Below are 24,994 nucleotides of genomic sequence, written 5' to 3'. Positions count from 1 at the left end.
ATCCATTATCTATCTAAATGAACTCTTCAAGCTTTTGGTAATCATTCTACCAGTGCAGTGAAAATCCTCTGCACTGGGTTACTATAGCATGCCTTCCCAATTTCACGTTTATTGATCTCTCTCTGATAGCTTGACATCCACAATAGTGGAAGAATCTATACTATGGATATTATCAAACACAATGAATCAAAGTTTAATTTGATTAAACTCTGGCTTAATCAGAAAACTCTGGTTTGAAAACTATTTTCATGTGACTCCTTTAGGATTAATTTTTACATTTTTAAAGACTTGTGCAAAGAATAAAGAATATATGACAGAAACCATAGGTGACTGCAAAAGAGTAAAAAATGTATATAAAAATCAATCGGTTAAAAAAAATCAACTGATTAGATGAAACTTAATGACAAACCTTAGTGTATGGTTTATTATTTATAAATTGTGTATTGCACATTGCTTATAAGAGAATGATCTATGTCTATACACACACACTTGTACACGTCTCTCTGTGTGTCAGTGACCCACCTTGAACCTCCATCTGTTAAACCTTTATCAATAGTCCACTTGAGGCATGAAATAGTGAAAGATAAATTTTAATAATTAGGAAAGCGTGGACTGGTAGAGGGCCATTTGAGCCTTGTTAATGATCTTACATTATTGAGAATGAAGAACGACTGAAGAATTTTTTCATGATGGTAACATGGCCAATTTCTCATTTTAGACTAGCATTTCTAAATGTTTGATTCAGGGCCAGTCCAACCAGAAACCACTGGAAACTCGCTGAAAGTGAACATATTCATGATCCTCCCTTTCCCACTGAATCAGAAATTGTGGGATAGGACTCAGCAATTTGCTTAGAAGTCCTCCAGGGAATCCTGAAGTTCCTGATATCTCAGAACTACAGTCTCACAGCAGTCACTCTGAAGGTTATGTGTAGCTCGGGTTTGCAGATGGGTGGAAGGAAGGAGTTTCTGAACAGAGAGTAGGAAATCCTGTTTGGAGACAATTTCAATTACCAATTGAGTAGATAACACAACAGTGGAGATGGAGATTGGTGCTTGAAAAATTAGGAGGTGGCCTATTTTTTTGTTTTCAATCACAATTATAAACTTAGAGAAAAATCTCTTCTTTTGATCCTAATGTTACTTTAGTACACTGTAGATAAGGCATGCCATTCATTAACTTCAAAAGAAAAGTTGTTATTTTTGACTCAGAATGCTAGATGCCAGAATGATACTTTAGAGTTGCTGAAAATTGGAAGTCTGTGAATATCCATCACTCTCCCTTTGTCTAATTGTTTAATTGATTGAAAACACAAAAAAAGAACAAAGTGAACACACTATATAAAATTACTTCAAAGCAGAGAGGTCTTTGATGAATTTGAAAACAATAATAAAAGAAAAACCTACAAAATTATCACTCAGTATTACCAAGTCCCTCAAATACTTTCCCTTTAATGTCCAAGGGGATGGTTCTAAAATTCACCATTGCTTGACTTAATTGACTTGCCAGAATCTGTTTACCTATGATCTCTTGTGTATAGAATCTGTATGCAATCACAGCTGAGTGACATTGAAATGAATGTCAGCATTCTGGGAAATGAAATCCAATGATGTCACTCAGTTTATGAAGTTGGATCTGATTTCTTTAGGGCATGCATTGATGTTTTGATGTCTTATAAAAAATGATTCCTAGGAAAGAAACACCTTGAAAAGTTTCTCCCAAGCAACCTTTGCTTCAGGGGATGTAGTCCTTTCCAAATATGTGTAGCCAGGTTGCTCTAATGATCATAAAAGAAGACAGATTGACTGTAATCGCATTGGGAGATGCTGGCTGTGCTGGAAAACAAGAGTTATATGCCCAGAAAAGTCTCTAGCCTTGCAGATGCACTTGAAAGGGTATATGAAGAAGAGAGAGAGAACAGGGATGGGAGGGTCAAGTTCTATCCACCATTATCTCATCAAGTAGTTGCGTTAACCAGGGAAATGAAAACTCACAACTCTGATTACTGAGAAGCAAAATTGGCACTATTATTGGAAACAATATAGTCAAACAAGATATTTAAATCTAAGATATGCTTTATTGCAGAATTATATATTGATCAGTTTTGGTTTATGCCTTGAGCCCTTCTGTGCGCACATGAGGCCTGGGCTACCGCCAGCTAGAAAGATGGCTGAGTTCACAACCTCAGGCTCCAGTGACCCAACATCAGAGCATCCTCCTGCTGTAGAGCTGTTCTCTATCAAATTTTATGCGAAGTCTAACTGTTTGATATAAACCTATTTTTCTTTCTCAGATTTTACCATATTGTGAATAGTAGTTGACAAAGAAAGTACAGTGGCTTCTTCTTAGACTGTCATATGGAGGTCAATCAAGTGACATTATGACTTTGTATGAGGCAACTAGTCTGGCATTTGCCATGTAAGGCATGAGACTGTCTGCTTCTTGTCCAACCTAGAAGGTGAACACAGACAAGGCTCAGGAGACCTCTGTCAAAAAGATAAGCAGGAAAAAAGATGTAGATCAAGTACTTTGTATTGGGATGTCTTCCTAGTTCACATCACTTAATCCATGTGACTTTTCTGAATGCTGTGAGAGGTACCATAGCAGTTTGCATTTCTTCTAGCCTGAAGCAGAAAGGCTTTAGAAAAGACATTTTTAGGACCTTATGCCTCTGATACCCCTGTATTGAAAAAGTCCTTTCCTATCAATAGTGCTAGGTGGTCCCGTTTTAGATCACTATATGTACTCAAACTTTAAAAAATTTGTTTTTGAAAAAAGAAATGAGTTACATGTTTCTACTCTATAAATAACAGACATTTCATAAACTACAAAATGTATTTTAGTAAAAATCTTAAGACATATATACAAAACCCTAAAGCTAGATTAAGATCCTTTCATGTTTAAAAATACATGTGTGGTATATCTTCAAAAACAAGATTGAAGTTTTTTTAAAAAATGAGATATAGTTTCATAATCTAAAAATGTTTAAGGTCCTTCTAAGTATGATGTAGATTTCAGGAACCTGGGAATAAAATATATAAAAAATTTTACCTATCTGAAAAAAAATGTGCCTATATAAAATGAGAAATAAATAACTTGTACTTTTTGTAAAAACTAAGTTTAATAATGCCACCCTCCACCAAATAACTAGAAAAAGTACTTCAAAAATATTATAATATTACTAATAAACAAAGCCTCCCTACATTTTTTTGAAACAGGTATCCCACTGGAAAAAAACAGGGAAAGAACATGAATATAAAAAAAAAATACAAATGACTTTCATATGCAAAAGGGTCTTCAAACTCTCTAATTAAAAAAAAAAAAACATGAAAGAAAGAAATACCAATTCATGCTCCAAATTACAAAGTCCAACACTATATAATCTGCCACAATAGCATGATAAAAAGAAACCAAAATGATATTGTATATTGTTGTTGGCATAGTAATTAATGCAATATTTAAGAAAGGATAATGTCATTCAAAATTAGAAAAAACATTTCTTTCACTACAACATTCTGTTTCTAACAATTTTCCTATAATTATAAAGTAATGTGTGCAATGCATATATTCTAGAAATTAAAAATGAAAAATTTTCCCCAAATCCTTCAAAAGTAATTATTGACACATTATGATCATCTCACGGGAGGAGCAGCTCCACTTCAGTGCCTAGGTGACTTTGCATTCTCCACATAGGCCACACAGCCTGCAGTTCACAGCAGGAGGTCATCTAAATCTTGGCAAGATATTCTGTGATCCAAGGAAACATGAGAGGCTGGGGAGGATCTGCCCAGAGATTCTCTTTCACTCACCTCCCTGACCCAGGGAAGCTGTTAGGGTGCAGTTTCTAATCACCTCCCCAATCTGATAAGGTGTAAGGTTTTCACCCTGTTCTCCTAGAATACAGCTGTATCATATAAACTTTTTTAAACTGCAATTTACAATTACATACTGAGGAATGGGAACACACACTTATGCGAAGGTCATCTCTTCCATTTTCTTTAGGAGCCATTGTTTTGGGTATGTAGGGCAGGGACCAAGGGCAGCTGCAAAATATGTCTCTTGTTTTATTTGTCATCTGTGTGAATTGAAAGCTGTCTGAATCTAAAAACGATTCTGTATCTTTACCAGGAATGTAAAGTAGTCAGATGTTGGCCTTCAGCTCACCTACTGTGAGGATGCTTTATAAAACCGTACAAAAGTAGCACTCATTAATGACAGAGACAGTCCCATATGTTCTAATTTGAAACTTCTTAATATTAATTGTTCAATAGAAAGGAAAATCAATAATGCACCAATAAAAATAATAATAGAATGTTCTAACTAGACAAAATTTTTCCAGTCTTAGAAGATAAATATTTCATAAGAAATGTAAAGAAGAAAAGAAAATACAAAAGAAAAATCAATGTGTAATAGTACAAATAAATAGTGTATGTTTTAAAAGCAGAGATTATATAAACTTGAAAATGTGCAAATAGAAAAAATTTTAAGGAGGCTAAAGAGACTAGTGAGAAAGAATCTCAAAGTGTGGGATAAAACAAGAAGAAGTTTTTTTAACTATATACTCTCCTTTAACCTTTTGAATTTATACCATGTGCAAATAAAGAAATGTTTTAAGAAGCTGAGGCAATAAAAATAGTGAATGATTTAAGAAATGTTTCTTATATTTATTTCTAACACTACATGCTCTGATTTAATTCACAGTTTATTTTCAAAAGCACATTGCTTCATAATCTATAATTAAATTTACTTACTGTTTTTTTTTTTTGAGTTGTGTCTTAGCATCCCCACCCCTCATTAAAAAAGGCCTCATTAAAAAGGCCAAGGTTTTCCTTTTTTATTTTCATTTATTTCTGTAGAATTGTATCTGGCTTGGAAAACACAGTAAGGAAATATTTGTTGAATAAATGAATGATTGTTTTTATGTAAATCCCAAATAATATGAACCTAAGGCCTATTTTTCATCTCATAAAGAGGATGTAATAATTTCTCCATGCTCAGAGGCCACCTTTGATGCTGCCTTACCATTGCTTGGCATGGCCTAACGGACACTTCTCTTACAACTAAGACAGTCATTTGACTGGATGGACATCATAAAGGTGTTTATTTGGTGATCAAAATAACTACAGATCACTAGGGAAACTGTTTTCAAGGCCATGAGAGAGTATAATTGTTATCGATCCTTTTCTTTCTTTGGAAAATCAGTTTCAAGGCTAACACAGGAGGACATCAAGGTGAAGAATAAACTGAAGAAAATAAAAAAGAAAGAAAAGCAAAAAGGAAATGACAATGAAAAAATGAAAAGGAAAATTATTCCTATTATGTGTGGCAGTTGTGATTTTTGTTTAACCTCTAAACAATCCCTACCAAGGAGGTTATCAACTACTACATCACAAATAAAAACCTAAAAGACAGAGCAAAATTGTTGAGTCCCACAATCCCTATTGTCCACTAACCCCTGCCACAGCAGTAGGGCCAGCATGTGAGACCAGGTCTGCAGCTCTTGGAGCAGGATCCATGGGATGGCCAAAATTTCTCACTCGGGGAGGAACACTTAGTCCCTGGAGGCACAGGCCCAGATTGTGAAGCTGATTCTGGGTCCTATCTGTGTACAAGACTTGAAATCGCTTTATGTGGTTCTCCCCTTTGCTTCTGTTCTTCAATTTAAGATTACTGTGAGTTGGAGACCTGCTAAATTTATATTTCCTCCAGTTTTAAAGCAAGGAAATGACACGTGAACACTTCCTCTTAATATGTCTTAAAAGCAAACCAATTGCATTGAATATGAAGGAGAGAATCTTTCAAGACCAGTATTATAGAAAAACATAATTGTTTTTATTAACATGAACCCAAGGAGTGAATGATAATATATCTTCTTGTTTAATAGGTTTCTATTAGGAAAATGACGGTATGGTTTAATTACCCCACTTTTTCTAGTGGAAGTGGCTAAATAAGCATTTGAAAACTATTTTTTTTTTAGGTTCAAGTAATATAATCATCAATAAAATAATATACAGTTATCCAGGACCCTCTTGGATGCTCCTAGAACCTGATGTAATAGTATAAATGGAGAACTAGGTATCTTAAATCTAAAAATTTAAAGAGTTGCAAATCAAGCTAGCAAACTATTGAATTAAATATGTTCTACTCCACCAGCTTAGTAAATAGTCCTTCACAGCTAAAGTGCATAGATCCAAATTCTATCTGCAATCCAAAGAGCTGCCCCTTGTTCACATCTCTCAGAAAGACAGATGAGGGAAGAGGACAGTGGAGACCCTGAAGTGGTTTCAGAGCTGTTGAGGCAGAAGTGTTGGTGCGCTGCTGGGGAATTCCTGGTCTGGATGGTGGTAGCAGCTTTGTGATCATCTCCTCTGGGATCAAAACACATCTCCCTGCAAGACAGGATGTGACCAGGGGATGCAGCAGGAACCTGAGTACCTTGTCTGAGTAACACAGGGTATGCTGAAGTGAGGCTTTCCATTGAGCTTCTTGCTTGAGAACTGAAATGGACATGACTGAACTGACTGGCCAAAGGATCTGAAGTATGTGTGTGTGTGTGTGTGTGTGTGTGTGTGTGTGTGTGTAGAGAGAGAGATACGCATATAGAGATATATTTATATATAAATAGGCATATTTATATATAGTAAAATGTGTGTGTATACAAAATTCATTCTGACAAAAAGATCTTAAAACGTATTAGACCAATTGGGCTAATATACCTGAGGTCTGCAAGTCTATGAAAAGATATCTATTTGGAAAAAGGAACTAAAGTTCTAACAGTTGATCTGATTTGGCCTAGGAACAACAATGGGAACTACAACAATAATAAAAAAAAAATGTTCTGAATACAGCCCTGGTGCAAAACTTAGTAATAGATTGAGAACACAGGATTGGCCTGTCAGAGAAAATTGGAAGGACCCGATGTATGCTGTTGAGAGCACACTGTGGCTTCTGGTGCTATGTACCCTCCCTCTCGTTTTCTTCTTTTTAAAGACTGCAGCAGGACTTAGGCCAGGACTGTCAGTGCTCTGGGGAAATTTTCATTTTAAACAATGAGACAGTTTTAGGAAAACCAGAATAGTGGTGAAGAGATAGTTAGATGCAGAATCCCAGTTCCTGTACTTCTGGCTGTGAGACCTCAGTTGAATTGTGAACTTTTTGTAAATCACCTGAAAACTGGGCAGTAAGTGGGGAACAGGAATGAGGAAACAGTTCAGGCATTCAGTACTTTGTAAACAAGAACTGATTTTGAGACTAATGCTTTATTTTTACCCAATGTAGGGCTGTATCTTGGTAAGATATCATCTATTCTTTGTCCCCAGCAAAATGAAATAAGATAGTCTTCATGCATAAAGAAGGGAACATTGGGAACTTATGAAAGTTTAGATCATAAAAGAAAAAAACAAAGTAATTTTTTATGAAAACATTGTCAATTATCTTCCTTCAATTTCCAATTTCAATGTAAGGCGGAAATAGCACATCATGTGCAATGGAAAAACATTAAAGTTCTAGAGATCAGAAGTTCCAATCCTGTCACAGACTGAGTCATTGATCTAGTCAAATAACAGAGTAGAAGTTACAAAATGGTGACCAAGGTGACTGACCAGGCAAGACTTGCACTGCTTCATCTCATTTGGCTTATCTGTTGTTTTTCTTGCTTTCAAAAAAAAAAATAATAATCATTTGAATTCATATTGATATTTGTAAAAACATCAAGTGATTTCATGAGAAAATTGGGATTTTTGCCTCATTTTTAATGGCAAAAATTCATCAACCTAGACCTGGCCCATGAGGGACAGTACCTTCAGGGAAGGGTCACATGACTCATTAACACCTAGCAATGTGAGTTTCAAAGACTGGAAAAGAAGACAGCAGTTTAGATCCTTCTTCATAGCCCTTCCATTAAAAAGTGGCCCATCAGAGCAAATGTGACTCAAAAATGTGCATAATATTTTAAGAAATTTCAAAAGTATCAGAGAGTCAAATTAGACAGAAAGTAGAATCATCAGAACCAAAAGATTCCAAATTTAGATGGGCCTAGAGAAAACAAGAAACAGTAAAGAAGGAATGAACTCGTTGCCAACCAAGTAACATCAAAGATCAAGAGGCAAGCATATACCAGACCAAAGGAGATGAATATATCAAAGGAAACGAGAGTGGCAGATTCTGGGACTTCATACCTTTAACACCAAAGTGAGCTTTCTCCTGGGACTTACCCAGCTGGAGCGTACCTGTGACACACACAATTCCCTCATGTTACTAGGTAGACTACCTTGTCCAAGACAAACTGCCAGTGGAACTCTGGAATCTAATACTTAGTTTTGTTGCCCACTAACATCAGTGAAAGGTACACTCTGCAATTTGCCAAGACCCATAAAACAAGAACAGAAAAAAAAAAAAGGTAAAATCATCAAAAGGGAAAAGGCAAAAGAAGATCTAGAAGAAAATTGCTTATGCTCTTTTTTTATCCAATTAAAGAAATATTTTGTTGGATCTATTATATTTAATCATAGCTTTTAGGGTTATGTAATAAAAAATGAGTAAGATATTTTCTCTATCTTGAGAAACTTAAGGGATAAATTTCAAAATATTCACCTTAGTCCCTTTTCTGCTACCAAAGCAGATAACTGAGGTCATCAACTTATAAAGACAAAAGGCATATTTTGGTTTACAGTTTTGGAGTGTTTAGTTCCATAATCACTTGGATCCCTGTGGCAGGAGATTATCACAGAAGTATATAGTAGAACAAACTGGTTCACCACACAGACAGGGAGTGAAAGAGAAAGAAGAAGAGGCTAGGGACCCAGGACCCCCTTCAAGGGCATGCATTCAATGACCTGCATGCCTTCTACTACTCCCTTACATCTAGGGACTAGTAGACATGGACATTTAAGGATGTTTCAGATCCAAAATGTAGCAATATTTAGCAAATATTTATTTGATATCCACTATGTGTCAGGCCTCCTTTTAAATGCTTGAAATATGTCCATGAAAAGAACAACGATTCCTACCCTGGTGATGTTTGGATTCCAGCAGTAGAGAAAAACTATTCAGCAAGAAATAACACAAATCAGTAAATTCCATACTAAGTAAGTAGACAAAAAACTGCTGTGAGAAGAAAAGTAAAAGTAGATCACAGTACTGGGCTTGGGATTTCAAGGATAATGGTTAACATCATGGAGACAGTCACCTTTGAGTAGAGACCTAAAGGGAACAAATAAGTCTGTTGTGTTGATGTCTGGAGAGAGTTGACTGAGAACATAGGACTCCTAACCTAAAATAGCTGTACTGAACATTTTAGGTTCTGGGCCCTTCAGCAGAGGCTAGACTAAGCCTACTGAATCCAATCTTTGCATTCACAATTTAAGTGATATCTTCCTGAAGAGGATTAATATTTTCTTGCTGAAAATCCTTCAGTACTCCCCATTCTTCTGAGCTCTACATTCAGTGATTTTGGTGTGTGTCTCCACCTCACCTTGCTAGTTTTATTTATAACTTAAATGCCTATCATTATTTATTTTTTTGATCAATAGCATAGTGTTTTCTGGGCTGTGGGGGGTGTCCTTTATTTTGTCCTCCATACTTTTCTCCATATGCTTTTCTGAAGTGTCTGTTTTCCCAAATGTATGTCTCAAAATTCTGTTATTCTCCAAACTCCAACTCTGGTTATTTTCTCCAGTTATTTCCCAGACCTCTTCCTTGTATAGCAGTTGGTCTTTTCTCATTGTTCTTACCATACCTTGTCTCCCATCATTCTGTTTAGAGGATGGATTTTTTTATTGGGAATGGCCCTACATTTCTACAGGAAAGAGAGAGTGCATGATTTAACCTCAATACCACCACAGGGGCTTGATTCCTGCTTTACAGAAAGTAGGGCCTCAACAACTAGTTAGGGATTTCATTTGGACCAAAAAAGTGGAAACAACTTTTTCAAGTGTTTCTGAGAGTTTCTAACAGAAGAGTTAAAATAAAAGATTTTTTTTTCAGTTGGTGCGAACTAGAAATAATTGTTCACATATGACAAATTTTATTTGGAAGTTTATGACCACTATAATCTTCCAATGAATGGATGAAAACATGATCTAAGTCAAGCCAAGTTTCTAGTTCTGTCTTCCATATACCAAAGACCTTTAGGCACTTCATGTGGACTGTGCATGCTGAAATATACTCTCTGTTCAGCATCATCAATATCCATCACATGATGAACTATGCCAAATTCTAAATAGAAACTCAGAATCCAAAACAATGAAATCAGTGAAGGAAAATTAAAAAAAAATGTTTGGAATTGTGAGAAAAATACAATAACTGAATTCACACAGAAAAACAAGATAGAAAATTAACACCATTGAAAGGAAAAATTAAGATCAAAATATAAAAATCATTGTAAACTTTTCATTATGATCCCTTATTTAAAATATCTATCCTAACCACATGTGTGTACCATATAAAACCTCAATAAATGCAAAAAACCCATTAAATTGCACATTTTTATACTACAAATATTGGTTAACACTGGTTTTCTGTGAGCTGAACCCAAATGAAGGAACTAATGGATGGAATCAAGGAGAAAAGCAAGTATTGGGAGACAATGAATCAGAGTACAATTAGATCAAGTAGAACAGCTTGAGAATGGTCAATATTCAGTATTTTTCAAATAATTGGTACAATAATTTGCCAGCCTAGGTCATTGCACAGTAGTGACTTTTATATGCATGACTTGATGGACAAAAACAATTTTAAGCAAGATTTAAGTTTTTATTACCAAAGTTTTGATAAATAAGATAAAATATAAATGCAAATGATCCATTGACTATAATTACTAATATAAAATTAATAGTTATATACCAAGTGTTTATGAAATATTTAGAAAAACAACATTTTATAGGAAAGAAATACATCAATATACGAAGCAAACTTTTCCAATCTAACTTAAATGAACTAATCTATAACTCAATACTACAATTAGAGCTGCAATTTTCTACTTGAAAAATCAAAATGTATAAATCAGTTGCAAATATATATATATATATACATATACATATGTGATATATATATACATACATATATATATATATATATATATATATCAGTTTGTACTCACACTCAAATATAAATAAATGCCATTTTGCCACTTCTCTCTCACTTGATCCAATATGTTCATCATTCTGTTTCCCTTGATGGCAGGAAAAACATCTCTATTGAGTAATTAGTTAATACCTATTTATACCTTTCTGCATTATTGTGTAAACACTGGATTATATTAATGTTTCCTGGGCAGATTGTTAACTGGCTAGTGTTAGTACTATCTTACATCAAGGGAGGTATTCCATCTATTTGTCCCACCTGAAAGCATGTCACGCACTAGTCCTACCTGGTTTGGAGTCTTGAGAACCAGGTGTCACCTTCTGCTGCTGTGCTCTGTGATACCTGGTATCACCTAGATCTGTGAGATATAGTCACTTGTGCTCTCCCAGACTTCAAATGCAACTACCAGTCCTCTGTACATTTACTGAAAACCTCAGCACTTTCATTCCTCCCCCTGCATCCTGTTCTCTTAGGCCTATGCTAGCTAGAGTACCCAGGTCAGTGAGAAACAGGTCTCAGGGCTCTCCTATATTGGAGCTCCACTTAAGCCACTGATAATCCTCCTGTCTTCTCTCCAGCTCTTTTGCTCTGGGGCCATACTGAACTTGAAGCAGCTCATATAGGCTTGCAAACATCACTGCTTTGGTAATCAGGATGATTTCCAGGATCTGACTTGTGATTTCTATCCACCTTCCCCAATGCTCTATAAGTTTCAGTCCCTCAGAGTGGAACAGAGAATAGTCTGCACACTACAACCCAACTTTCCCCAACAAATTCTTCCCAAAATCCTCCACCCAGACTAAAAGGAGTGATAGTTGCTCCCTTAATGCTGTAGAAAATTACAAGGTTATATACAGTATTCTGTGTATTATTTTTCTCAGGATAAAAATCTTTACCCTGAATAATTTAAGTACTGGTTTTGCTGTGTAAAAGACAGTGCTTTTTGTTCTTTCTATTACCTTTCAAATTTTGTTCTATATCTGCTGCTTTCCTAAATCACAATGCAGTGAAGTAGAGCATTAATTTTTTTTATTAGAAATTGAAGAAGGTGGTGAACATCAAAGTGAAAAGGTAATTTTGTAAGCTCTGAAAAATATTTCTTATAAAATATTTGTGGGATTTACAAATTTATTGTTGATTGTTTTTGTTTTTTAGAATATTTTCCAAGACATATGGACTCTTATAGTGAAGGATGAAGCTTTACTTGGAAACAAATATAGACTTGATCTAAATATTTGACGAAAGAAAACTAGGCTTATATTCATTTGCTAGGTAAAATATGTACATAAAACAAATGGTACCCAACCATGACTCAATAAGAGAGAATCTATTAATTCATGATCTAACAATGCAATTCAACACAGCAATAGATTGAGCATGAAATACTTAGTTCCATCCCACAAACTTTTTGAAAAACAATGGATAATGCAAAGTATTCATTTTCTTTTCAAACACAGAAACAAATTATATGTAAACTGGGAGTACAGGAATGTTTCCCTGATGTGAAGTCAGAATCAGAGTTATGTGTTCATGGTAAATGGAAGATTTTTTTGTCTTCTTTTATTTTAGTTTGGTTTTAGAAGGTTCTATACCATTATTATTATTTAATATTTCTTAAGTTGTGGCTTGACCTTAGAAAGTTTTGGTTATGATGACAAAATAAAGAAAAGATATGTACAAAATTGATTTTAAAAAGGAACAAAGTGCTTGTAGATGTAATATGATTGTACCCTTCACAAATACAAAGAAATTATCTTTAAAAACTATATGACTTAATCTGAAGGTATATACAAAATATTTTGTTAGAGAAAATGAAGCAGCACCAATAATGTGGGTATTTATATGATAAAATATTAGTGAATTAGAAAAAAAATATAATGAAATTTTTAGTAGTATGAAATCCCTAGAAATTAATTCACTGAAGAATATGTGAACTAGGGAAAGACATTAACAACTTAGGTGGAGGAACCTTATCTGAAATATTCTGAAAATAGAAAAAGATACTGAGTTCTTGGAAAGGAATGTGAAATATTTTTAAAAATTCATTCTTCTCTGAATAAATTCTTTAATGAAGTAATGAATCCTCAATCAAAATTTCAACAAATTTTTTTTTCAAATAAAATTCTGAAATTGTGAAAAAATGAAGGATAATATCAATTCTCTTACAAAAGTAAAGCATTGATAAGTAAAAGTGAGTAAAGGATTAATAATCCTTATCACCTCTTACAATTCATTAAGAAACACTTTTCAATAGTGTAGAACTTGTGAAAAAAATAAATATCTACAAGTAATCCTTTGTATATAGCTGCTATTCATATAAGGGAGAGACATTCGGAGTAGGAGAATGTGTGTGTGTGTGTGTGTGTGTGTGTGTGTGTGTGTGTGTTTGCGTAGAAAAGACAGGAGAGGTTTAAACATGGATATCAGATAAGTACAAGATTAAAGTGACATTTTCAAGTAGTAGAGAAAAACTAGGTTACTTATTAAATGATATTGGAATAAAGGTAAACACAGAAACTGTTCTGTTTTCTTCTCATGGTAGAAAAATTATTCACAAAAGAACAAGATGCCAAAAAGTAATATATCCATTAAAATAATTTGTATTAGTATTTACTAGACATAAAATGGTCATGAAAATTAATATTCCATAATCTTCCCAGACAAATTCACTATAAGTAAGTAGTTTGGTGCTATAATCACACTTCACAATCTGTTAAATTCTTGCACTTTTCAATCAAATTTATAGTAATTTCCCATTTTATCACAAATGCTGAATGAGTATCACTATTGAGAACTAAATAAAGATTTCATTAAATTGTTTCTTATTTGCATTATAAAACTGTATAAGGCATTTGCATTATTGTCTGTTTTTTATTTTCATCGATAATGATTTGGGAAAAACCTTGTGCTGAGTTTTTTTGGTACAATGCAGGCCTTTAAAGTAGGTCTCTCAGCTGAAGAGAGTGATGTTTTGTTTGTCCCTTGGCTTTCTATGGACAATTTCTCTAAGATGCTTGTGTAAGAGATAAATATAAAGATGCTGGTTTTCTTTCTTTTTCTTTTTTTTTTTCTTCTCCTTCTGTAAATTACTGTTTTATTTAGTATTAAAAAGGTTCAGAAAAGAAGTGAAAATGGTTTTGTAAAATAAGCCCTCAAGAAGCAAGCAATTACAGTTATTTTTACATGGGCTAATCAGTATCCTTTTAAATGTGTAATCAAGTGGCATCTATAATTATTTGAGTCACTTGGCTCATACATACAATTGAATCTACCGAATGTATTTGCTTCCTTTCCTTTTCTACTCCTTCAGAGTTTATAACTAAGAGTTGATTTTTATTTTTCCCACTATAAAGCTTAGTTTTGGAGGAATTCCAGTACCAGGAAAACCTGGGACCTTTTTAAAGAAAAACTTCCACGGATGTATTGAAAACCTTTACTACAACGGAGTAAACATAATTGACCTGGCTAAAAGACGGAAGCATCAGATCTATACTGTGGTAAGTTATCTCATTTATTTTTATTTTTATTTCTTGATGTTTTCTATCACTTTGGGGTAAGTCTTGCTTTCACTATCACACTCCTGTACTTCTTCATAGTGTGCCTGTGTTTATCTTGTACTTTTAAGAGGTCCCATCAGCCTCAGTCATTACTGGAGAGCAAGACTCCCAGCCGGGACTGAGTACGAATTGCGTTCCTGGAGAAAAATGTGTATCAAAGATATTTAGAGAACTCTATTTTTCTGGTTGTGGTTGCTTTCAGCTGTGGGTGAGATTTGCATTCTATAAGGGCTAACATGGATTTTTTTTTAATCGCTGGTAAACCAAAGCAAAGCATATTCCATTAAATTCAAGAGCTTGGGAGTTACATAGTTGTCTAGGAATTTGTTGAACTTCAAAAGAGGGCCTTTTAAACAAATGAAGTTACATTTTTTTTGTTGTTGTTGTATTTTAGAGATGCCCTTTGTTACATGTATAATCCTGATAAGTTAAATAGTTAACATTTGTTTTTCCTAATAAGGCATGAGTTTCATTAAGGTCAGGTATATGTCTTCTTTTATCACTAATGGATTTTTAATATATAGCAGAGTGCCTTGCATGTAGTAAGTACTCGATAAAGGTGTTGATGTTTCCAGCTATAGTTAAGGATTTTTCCATTTATACATGCTTCCAGTGTTTTCAGTTTTCCCATGGCATATTTTATAGCTCTGTTTAGTACTGCTATTTGTTCCTAGCAGATTAGCCCTTTAATCATCGTATAATGATATGCTCTTGCTCTGATGACTTTTTTGGCTCTGAAGTCTACTTTATCTGAGGTTAATGTTGCCATTTATATATTTTCCAATTAACTTTGCATGATATTTCCTTTCTCATCTTTTTATTTTTAACCTAGCTATATTGTGGTACTTGAACTGAGTTTCTTATTGACAGCAAATATTTTGTTCATTTTTTTGAATTCACTTTTCCAGTTATGTTTAATAGATATCTTTAGACCATTTACATTTAGTGTAATTAATGTGTTAGGGTTGCAATGTCCATTTATTTTTTATGTTCTGTTATCTTCTTTTTCATGCTTCTCTTCTTTTTTCTATGTGTTCCTTGAATGATTTTTTAAGAATTTTATTTTGATTTATCTAGTGGTCATATCTCTATGTACAGGTTTTATTAGTGGTTTCTTAGTTACTATATTACAGACATGCAAAATTTGATAACTTACTGGTTTCATTTTACCAATTTAGGTGAAATATAAGACTTCTCTCCTTTTACATTTTGTTACCTTTCATGATTTTCATGTAATTGTCTTTATATTTCCTCTATACTTTGAACTGTATCACACAGTTTTATTTTGTTTCAATTATCAAACAAAGTTTGAAAACACAAGAGAAAAAGAAGAGTTTCTTGAGTTCAGCCATATTTTTGCTTACTATTGTTCTCTCTCCTTTTTTGTAGCCTGATTTTCTTTCTTTTGTCATTTTCTTTTGATCGAAATACTTTCTTTTAGCCATTCTTTTTGAGTGTATATGAAAGTGACAAATTATTTTTCTTCATCTGATAATGTTTTTCTCTCTCCTTCCACCTTTGAAAGATATTTTCTTTAGATGTAAGATTGTAGGTTGACAGTTCTTTTTATTCAGCACTTGGAAAATGCTGAATCATTTACCTCTGGCCTCAGTGATGAATTTAGTTTTATTTCTCCAATAGGAAACATGTCATTTCTTTGTTGGTGATTTCAAAAATTTCTGTCTTTAGTTTTTGAAAGTTTGAATGTGATATGTCATGTTGTAGATTTCTTTGGGCTGACCTTGTTTGATTATTGCTCGAAGTCTTGAATGAATGAATAGACTATGTCTTGGGCTAATCTTTCCACATTTACATGTGGATAATTTGGGGAGTTTTGTGGGGTTTTTTTGCCATTATTTATTCAAATGCTTTTATACCTGTCTCTTTCTTATCTTCTTGAACTCTGACAACATGAATACTAGATTTTTTGTTATAATCCCTCAAATCTTATTTCTTAGTCTTATTTTGTGCTTTGTTCAAATCATGTCATTTCTTTTGTTTTAGGTAGAAGTTTAGTATTCTTTTTCTTTTTTTCTCTCATTCTGTCATTGAACCCATTTATTATCTTTTAGGTTTGATAATGAATTTTCATTTCTAAAATTTTCATATCATTCTTCTTATCATTTGATATTTTGATTTCCTTGCTAAGACTTTTGATTTGTTACTAAGATTTTCTATTTTTTTAACTCATTTCAAATGGGTAATTGGCATTGGGACATTTTTATTATAATGGCTGCTCTAAAAATGTTTGTCAGATAATTCTAACATTAATTAAATGTCATCCAAGAGGCATTTATCAATTATCTTTTTTCATTTAGTTTGAGTTCTTTTTTGGTATAACAAAATATTGTTGTTGTTTTTTTAAGTGAACCTGCATATTTTAAATATTATGCTATGGTAAATCTTCTTTAAATTTTCTGTTTATCTGTCTTCTGCTCACCCTGTCCACTCAGGGGAAAGAGAGGTTTGGCCTTAATAACCCTGGTTTGAAATAGAAATCCCAATTCCTTTGTGAGCCTCCATTCACTTCTGTGGATGGAAAAGGTACTTGTTACTACCAAGTATGTGAGAATTACTGCTTCCTTCAAAAGTTTCATTGATTCTTCTCTGAGTAGGCTGCATGGTAATGCCTCATGATCATCCTCTGTGTGACCTCCAGTGACATTACTACCAGAAGAAAGTGTCTTCACTTGCTATCACTGGACTGTAGTGAAGTCCACCAAGGCATCCTGACCCCATTTCTGTGAAGTGGATGGCCTCCCTCATTAGTGCTAAGTAACGTTGAAGTCCAGGATCCCCATGTAGTCTCCACTGACACACACAGTGAAACACTTGATCTTTTCTGACAAAGATAGACTTCTCAAATCCCTAGGATTTTTCTTTTAGATTCTAGACATTCCCAGATTCATTTCCATAATGCCGCCCTAGTTAGGGTTGGAGACATTGTGCTACAGCATAGCTAGATAGCTTTGCAGCAGGAGTTTTCTCTATAGCATTTGTCTTGGGTGGAAGTTATTTTAGTTATTTTCTAAAAATATTCTGTCTTGTTGCCCATTTCTTCATCCTTTGGCTGTAGAGGGCAGGCTTGGTATTGCTATTTAAAAAAAAAAAAAATTGTTTATACCAGTTCGTCTATTGGGGTTATTGTTAGTTCTTCAGCAACAGGGCTAGGATAATAGGAAAATACAGAGAACTCCCCACCCTGTTGTGCTTTAGACCTTGAAGTTATTACATATGCTTTCTGTCCTCTCTTCATCAGTCAGCATCTTCTTAGGTTTCTTTTACACATAATTTTCAGGGTGGTTTAGTTATGTTCAGTAGCAGGAAGAATATGGAGAATTATGCTGCTTCCTAATCTCTGAATTGGAAGTTCCTTACAACTTTTTATTTTCTTAATCCATACAAGAGTAAGTCATTGTATCACTGATAGAAAAAAACCTAACCCTCTGGCTGGAGTTGTAGCTCAGTGGTAGAGCACTTGCCTAGCATGTGTGAAGCACTGGGTTGGATCCTTAGCACCACATAAAAATAAATAAACAAAAGAAAGGCATTGTGTCCATCTATAATGAAAAATATATTTAAAAAAAAGAAACCAAAGAACCAAAAAAATATCCCTAACTGCCTGAAGTCTGTCAATTGAACTATCTGAGGAAACTATATATGCAAATGAGCCTGTTTTACTTTCCCTTGATATATATAATTTACAAAGTACATTTTATAATTTGGGGTTTTGCCTTGACACATTTTTCCAAATTGCCTTTGGATTCCTAGGTGTAAGACACATTTGCTTTAGGAAAACCACACCAAGATTAAAGGTCACTATTGTTTGAAAGTTTGTCACCAAGTTTCTGACTCCTTTGTTGGGAAAGGCTAAGACACAATACTAACAAGGGCTCATTCCCTCCATTGGTTCCAGGAGTGACATCAACTGATATTACCTGACCTACCGTTTCTGGCTCACACAGAAGGCCCCTGACAATTCCCCCACTTTTCCACATGAGCTTAGGTTATCTCCTAATTTACCTAAGCACCATCTTGCCGATGACATTTTTCTTGAGTCTGGCTCAGAAGATTTAAGCCGTGGAAAATGCATTCATTCCCATCCTTTCCACAATACTATTTTCAAGAATTATTTCATAATATATCAGTTTCTGTATTAAGTGTAGTCTGCTAACACAAGGGCACTTACATTGGGTTCACGCCCTGCCAGAAGTTTAGCTTAGACAAATGTCATAAACATCAAAAAGCAGCTGTACTTGCCATTGTGCTCTGAGTCTGTAGAGCAAATTGCAACACAATAAGCTTAAGAAAACATCACTCACTTCTATTGTTTATAAAAGGTTCTTAAAAATAAGAGAGCCTGAGCCTCAGATATGAGTAACTAAGATCCCTATGGCAACATTCATAAAAGAAATCTCCATACATATTACACTAATGATGAGATATTTTGAAGATAGTCACTGAATAAAAATGAGATAATGGAGACAAAACATGAATTTCTGAATACTGGCAGCTTCCATCTTCTTTTTTGAGAGAATCATTAAATCATTGTAACCTTAACAAATGTTTTGGTGATGTTTTAACTACCATTGCATTTAGCAAGTTCCCTGAAACTTGGCTAGTGTACTTTATTCTTCAGGGTTTAATTGGCAGTGTCGTTAATATGAGGCTCAGAGAATCCATTTAGCACTAATGCATTTGAAAAAAACTCCCAAGAATAGCATTTTATTGTGTAGGGAGACAACCTTAGTTTTCACCTTCACAATATAAAGGGAAAAACATACACCATTTTTCTTCCAAATTGCTTTCATCACTTTGCTTAAGTGAGAATTCATGTACACACACACACACACACACACGCACACATGCACACACGCTTATATACCTGGTCTGTGTCTTTGGAATTCCTTGTGGGAAAGAATGGTTTGCATGGTCAAATACTGAGTTACAAACTACTTCATTCCTGTCGCCAAGCTTAAAATTTCCCCCAACAGCACCAAATCAGCTGTACTCTAAGTCACTAAGTCATTGCAATGCCAAGTAAGGGTTTTTGAAAGGAAGGGTGTTTTTGATCTTTTCCAGTGTTCACAGATTCTCTCTCAACTATAGAGCCTTGGGAAGTTCATTTTATCAGGCGATTCAAGAAATCAACAAATCAGGCAGGAAGAGCATGGTAATGCCCATAAATTATAAAATGCAGATTAGAGGCTCACAAAAGTGCCAGCCTTTGCCTCATGTACCACAAGCCTTTCCTACTGGCTGCATTCAGGCGGCATCCCCATTGCAATCTGTCATCCCTTTCTTGTGGGACCTGCCCACTCCCTGGAGATTTAACAGCTGTTCCATGGGGATAATTCAATTTAGTCTTTATAGCTCGATTTGACTACAGGACGATCCTGCACACTCTGAAACGCAGTAAAACTAACAGCTTAAAGTAGACATAAAAAATAACTCGCTATTCTTCCTCAAATCCTCTATCCTATGCTAATATAGCACCATATAATAAACAATCAGAAAGTAAATGGCCCATTGAAGTGTGTGTACAGTACCTGTAATGTGGATTATAATATGTATAATATAAAAAACATATTGCCCTGATGGTTTCCCGAACATGATTAATTTCATACCTTGAATTCCATGAGAAATGATGCTTTCTTTTGAGCCATCCTTTCCTGAGCATCACACCTCCTCTCAAGAGGCAAAGAGAGGAACATGATTGTCTGGCAGTTGTCTGAAATCTCATTCACTTCATTATAGGTGTTAAAATGATTATTATTTTTTTCAATTAAAATAAAAGCCCCCAAAGATCATATTACTTTATTTTGTCTTCAAAGGAGGAGGAGGGAAAACAAAGTGACCAATAGCTAAGACTGTAGTTATAGAATTGGCTTTGGAGCTGATTGACTATGTCAATTCATTTCTGTGGGTTTGTCTCAAATCATTAAAATCAAGGAATTTGGTGGGCGATAGCCAATACTAAGCACAACCTCATGATTAGAAATGAAAATTAATTACAAAATACCTTTCAACTTGCTCTAGAGGCAAACCTAATGATCTTCTCAATCCAGTGTTCGGGACAGTACCAGATGTTACATAATGGTGGAGAGCGTGGGGGCCTCTATTCCTAAGCCCTACTCCATTGCTCACTCAGCTAACAAACCTGGGTAGTTACCAAACACTGGCATCCTCATATATAAAATGGGGGAAATTAGAGTGCTTATTTCAAAGTGTTAGTGTATAGATTAAATCTACCTGCCGTGTGTTTGGTACAGTACATGGTCCACAGTTAGCACCTAATACTCGGAGGAGTTGTTCCTAAGTAAAACATCTACCCACCCATTCAACTGAAGTTGGCATGTAAGCCAATATTTATTCACCATATTACATAGATAACTAATAACATCACATCCAGTCTCCAAATAATAAAAATATATTGGAAAGAGCTCATGGTCATTTCTGAATCTGGATTTTAGCTTACTCCTGAATTATATAAATCATAAATTGGGTTCAAAGTAAATACATTTGTAATTTTATCCATCTCATTCATTTGAGGAAATTTAGTGACAGTTCTAATCTAGGCTTGATCAAATGATGGACTCTTTTAAAATAAGATGTTTTAAAAAAATATGATGCACTGTGGAGTGGGTAAAATAGACATCCAGATAAGTAACAACAACAATCAGTTTTTGTGAAGTTTTTCATTTTTGTTTGTATCTCCTCCTGTCATGCAAATCATTAGAGCATAGTTGTTTGTTTATCACAACTCCACAGTCAAAAAACTCTTCAAGAGTTAAGTGCATGTGTAATTGAGAACACATACACATTCTCATCTGTGCGTGCATGCGCGCATGCACACACACACACACACACACAGAAATCTAGTGACAGCAACCTTTGTCTTACCTTCCTGTGACCCAGAAGCTCATGAAAATCATTCACTGAAAACTCCCTACTGTCTAGTGAAGCCTATAATCTCTTTAGCTTGTCCCCAAGATCATGTTTCATCTCTGTGAGTATGCTCTGTGATAAATGATACTTTCCCTTGATGGAAGGAATCATTTGAAAAAGCAGCTAACGTATCACGTCTTCTCTCTGCGTGTTCCTGCTGCCTTCCACTGCCATTTGACCAGTCTGACATTCACTTCACCTGCTCTGGGCTTTGTTCTTCTGATACCTTGGAAAAAACAATTTCTAAGTTATTAGCTTCCTGAGCAGATGCTTCCTTCCTTCCGTTCAGAAAATTGAGATTAAACAGTTCAAGGTCATATGAAGAATAATGTAACTTCAAGAAGGAAAAATAAATAAATATGCTAACAGTGGCATGGTCATTGTCTTGATCCATTTGGGTAGCTATAACAAAATTCCATAAGCCAGGTGGCCTATAAACAACTGTGTTTATATTTTCACAGTTCTGGAGGCTGGGAAATTATAGGTCAGAGTGCCAGCATGGTAGAGACTTAGAAGAAGCCTCTCCTGGGTTGAACACTGTAGCTATCTCACTATGTCCTCACACCGTACCATGGGAGGGCCTGCAGGCTTTTTGGAGCCTATTTGCTAAAGGCATTAATCCAATGACCTCAGGATTTTATGAACTTCTACAAGGCCCCACCTCTTAATGCCATCACATTATCACATAAGTCTTTCTCTTGGTTTTAAAACTTTATTTTTCTTCTCTCTCTCCTCCTCCTCCTCCTCCTCCTCCTTCTCTCTCTCATCTCTCTTATCTCTCTCTTTTTTTGTGTGCGTGTGTACCAGAGATTGAACCTAGGGGCACTTAACCACTGAGTACATCCCCAGCCCTTTTTATGTTTTATTTTGAGACAGGGTCTTGCTAAATTGCTGAGGCTGAATTTGAAGTTGCTATCTTCCTCCCTCAGCTTCCTTAGCTGCTGCAGTTACAGGCATGTGCCACTGTAACCAGCTTTGACCTTATTTCCTAAGGTGATCAGTGTTATTTACTCATGTGACAAAAGTATTACTTGAAGTTATTTTAAAAAAATTACTTCAGAAAGTTTTGAAAAATGTTTTTAATGACTGTGGTTGTGGCTCAAAGATAGGTCACTTACTTAACTTGTGCCAGGCCCTGAGTTCAATACCCAACACCAAAGAGGGGAAAAAATACATTTTGTGTTTGTATACATTCACACACACACACACACACACACATGATGGGGATTGGACCCACAGCCTGACACATACTAGGCAAGTGCTGTATCCCAGCCCAATATATATATATATATATTCCTTAATGAAAATGAAAATGCAAAATGTTCAAAAATGAACACCAACCAGATAGACACTATTCTTATCCATATGCATTTCAGTTTCATATTTTAAATGAATGTTTTTATATAGCATAGACAATATTTTAACGATAATTTTATGTCTTGATTTTTCATATTAATACATTCTTTAGATATTTTCAATATCATTAAAATTTTCAATCTGTATTTATAAATGTTACTTAAAACATTAAATCAATTTACCATTGTTCATTTAAGAACCCAGTACATTAAAATTTGAGTTGTCTGAATGTCTATTGCTGAAAAACCACCTAAATGACAACTACAGTGTGAAAGTAATTTTCTGACATTTAAAATAGATGACTGAAAATGTAGGTTATTGGGTTATAGATTATGTATATTTTTTATTCAATTCTATTTTCTGAAGTCTTCACCAAGTTCTGTGCACCCCACAGTGTACAAGGAGTCTTCTTAGTCTTCTAGTTTTATCCGATGTTGTCGAGTCATATGAATATTCAAGTGACTTTACAAGAATGGAGATAAATGAAAGCCGAAATGTACTCAGGTGCTTTTCTGCTGTGTACTACTTCCAACTAAGAAGCTGAGCATGTTTCTTCTTTTTGCTTTTTTCCCCATTATCAGCAGCAATGATAACTCCTGCGTTTGAAGGCATGTTGTTTCAGAGAGTTATCTTATAGACAGGATGCCACGGACCACAATGCTCATGCCAAAGGCACAGTGAGTGGAGAGATGACTGATGGGAGCCAGGGTCATATTAGTTCCTCTGTCCCTGACACATCTGTGTGAGTCAGGCAGGGGGCAGACATTATTATCCACACTTTATACTGAAAGATACTTTATAGTTGGGGCTAGAGAAAGCCAATGATATATAGTCAGCCACTGTGTCATTCACACTCTTTTTCCTTTTTTCTGGAAAGCACTACACCATCAGCTTTTATTCATTTTTATTATACATCTATTTTTTTTCCTAGAGTCCTGAATGACTTTCACATAAAAGTGAAGGAAAAAATATACTCACACACATACACACAAGGCTGAGAAAGTCCATGAGCAGAACTACTTCCGTGGGTGTTAGAGAGCAATGAGGTGTTTCAGAAATGGTCCCGTGTCATTAGCTAATTACAGAAGAAATATCTCCTGGGTATCTGTTGCAGTGTGCAAGCATTAGGGCACGATTTTTGCCTTAAGTGAGGGAAAGAAAAGAGGTGGCGAAGGATGAAGGCTCCACTTGTCCTGTGGCACTTAGCCCCTCCTGTGTCTGGCATCTGGCTTCCAGGCTCTTCTTTCTGGATGCAGGAGATGGCAGAGAGTCCTGTGCAGGGAATAAATGCTTCCCAGATTCAACCCTCCACTTCCAGTGGCTCTTATATTTCTTCTAAGCTGATGTAGAACAGATGAGGACACCTGAGGAATTTTCAGGAAGCAGGTTTATTTAAGCTACAACAGTCCATAGGGTTTAATGCCTAAAAAAGTCTCTGGATCCCCAGTCTGGAAATTCTTTCAGATTTATACTTAGTGAGTTGGTTACATGAGAGTGGCTGGACACGTAACAGTTGCTCTTTGTCTCATATTCCTAGGTTAGACAGAGGTTTCACAAATATCTACTGAAAAAACAGATAAAATAACTTTTGCACAGCAAGGAGCTTGATTTCAGACCTAGCTTTTACAAAAAAGAGAAACCTGTCTTTTATAAGAAAGAGGAATCCTGAAACCACAATGAACTCTCTGCAAAAATCCTGCTAACTTTCTTTGTAAAAATCTTGTTGACTAGGAGAGAAGCTTCCATGTTACAATCTTGCTGGGAGGGGTCTCTGTGGAGAAGCTTAATTCTGAAAATGGTCTTTTTGATGGGAGTATCTGATGGCTGCACCAAAGTAATAGAAATTTGTGCAGAAAGGTCTCAAAACTGTTCTTACAGTATAAAGATTTGTTTCATGTTTTCTCACAAGTGCCTCTTTTTTTTTTTTAAAGCCATGCCCAGACTAGTTGCCATTTCTGAAGTTCACTGGATGGGTATCCTCCTCTCAGCCTTCCCATCTGTATGTCTCCTGTGCCAACTACTTTCTTTTTTTTTCTCCTTCACCTCCTCCT

General features: G+C 35.1%; 1 protein-coding gene across 3 annotated transcripts in view; it reads left to right on the top strand.

Annotated features, from left to right (window-relative positions):
* The window catches only part of Cntnap5 (contactin associated protein family member 5), a 791,405-nt gene that overhangs the window by 376,692 nt on the left and 389,719 nt on the right, over window positions 1-24,994 (top strand). For 2 of the 3 annotated variants that reach the window (XM_076865870.2, XM_076865869.2), the window contains exon 7: window positions 14,436-14,576. In XM_076865870.2, the coding sequence (XP_076721985.1) occupies window positions 14,436-14,576 (141 nt within the window). Of the gene's footprint in view, window positions 1-14,435; window positions 14,580-24,994 lie in introns of all 3 variants that reach the window. The other variant, XM_076865868.2, reaches the window with a different exon arrangement.

The sequence above is a fragment of the Callospermophilus lateralis genome, chromosome 9 (assembly GCF_048772815.1).
Source record: "Callospermophilus lateralis isolate mCalLat2 chromosome 9, mCalLat2.hap1, whole genome shotgun sequence".
Lineage (NCBI taxonomy): Eukaryota > Metazoa > Chordata > Mammalia > Rodentia > Sciuridae > Callospermophilus > Callospermophilus lateralis.
This window is presented reverse-complemented; position numbering and strand designations above follow the sequence as displayed.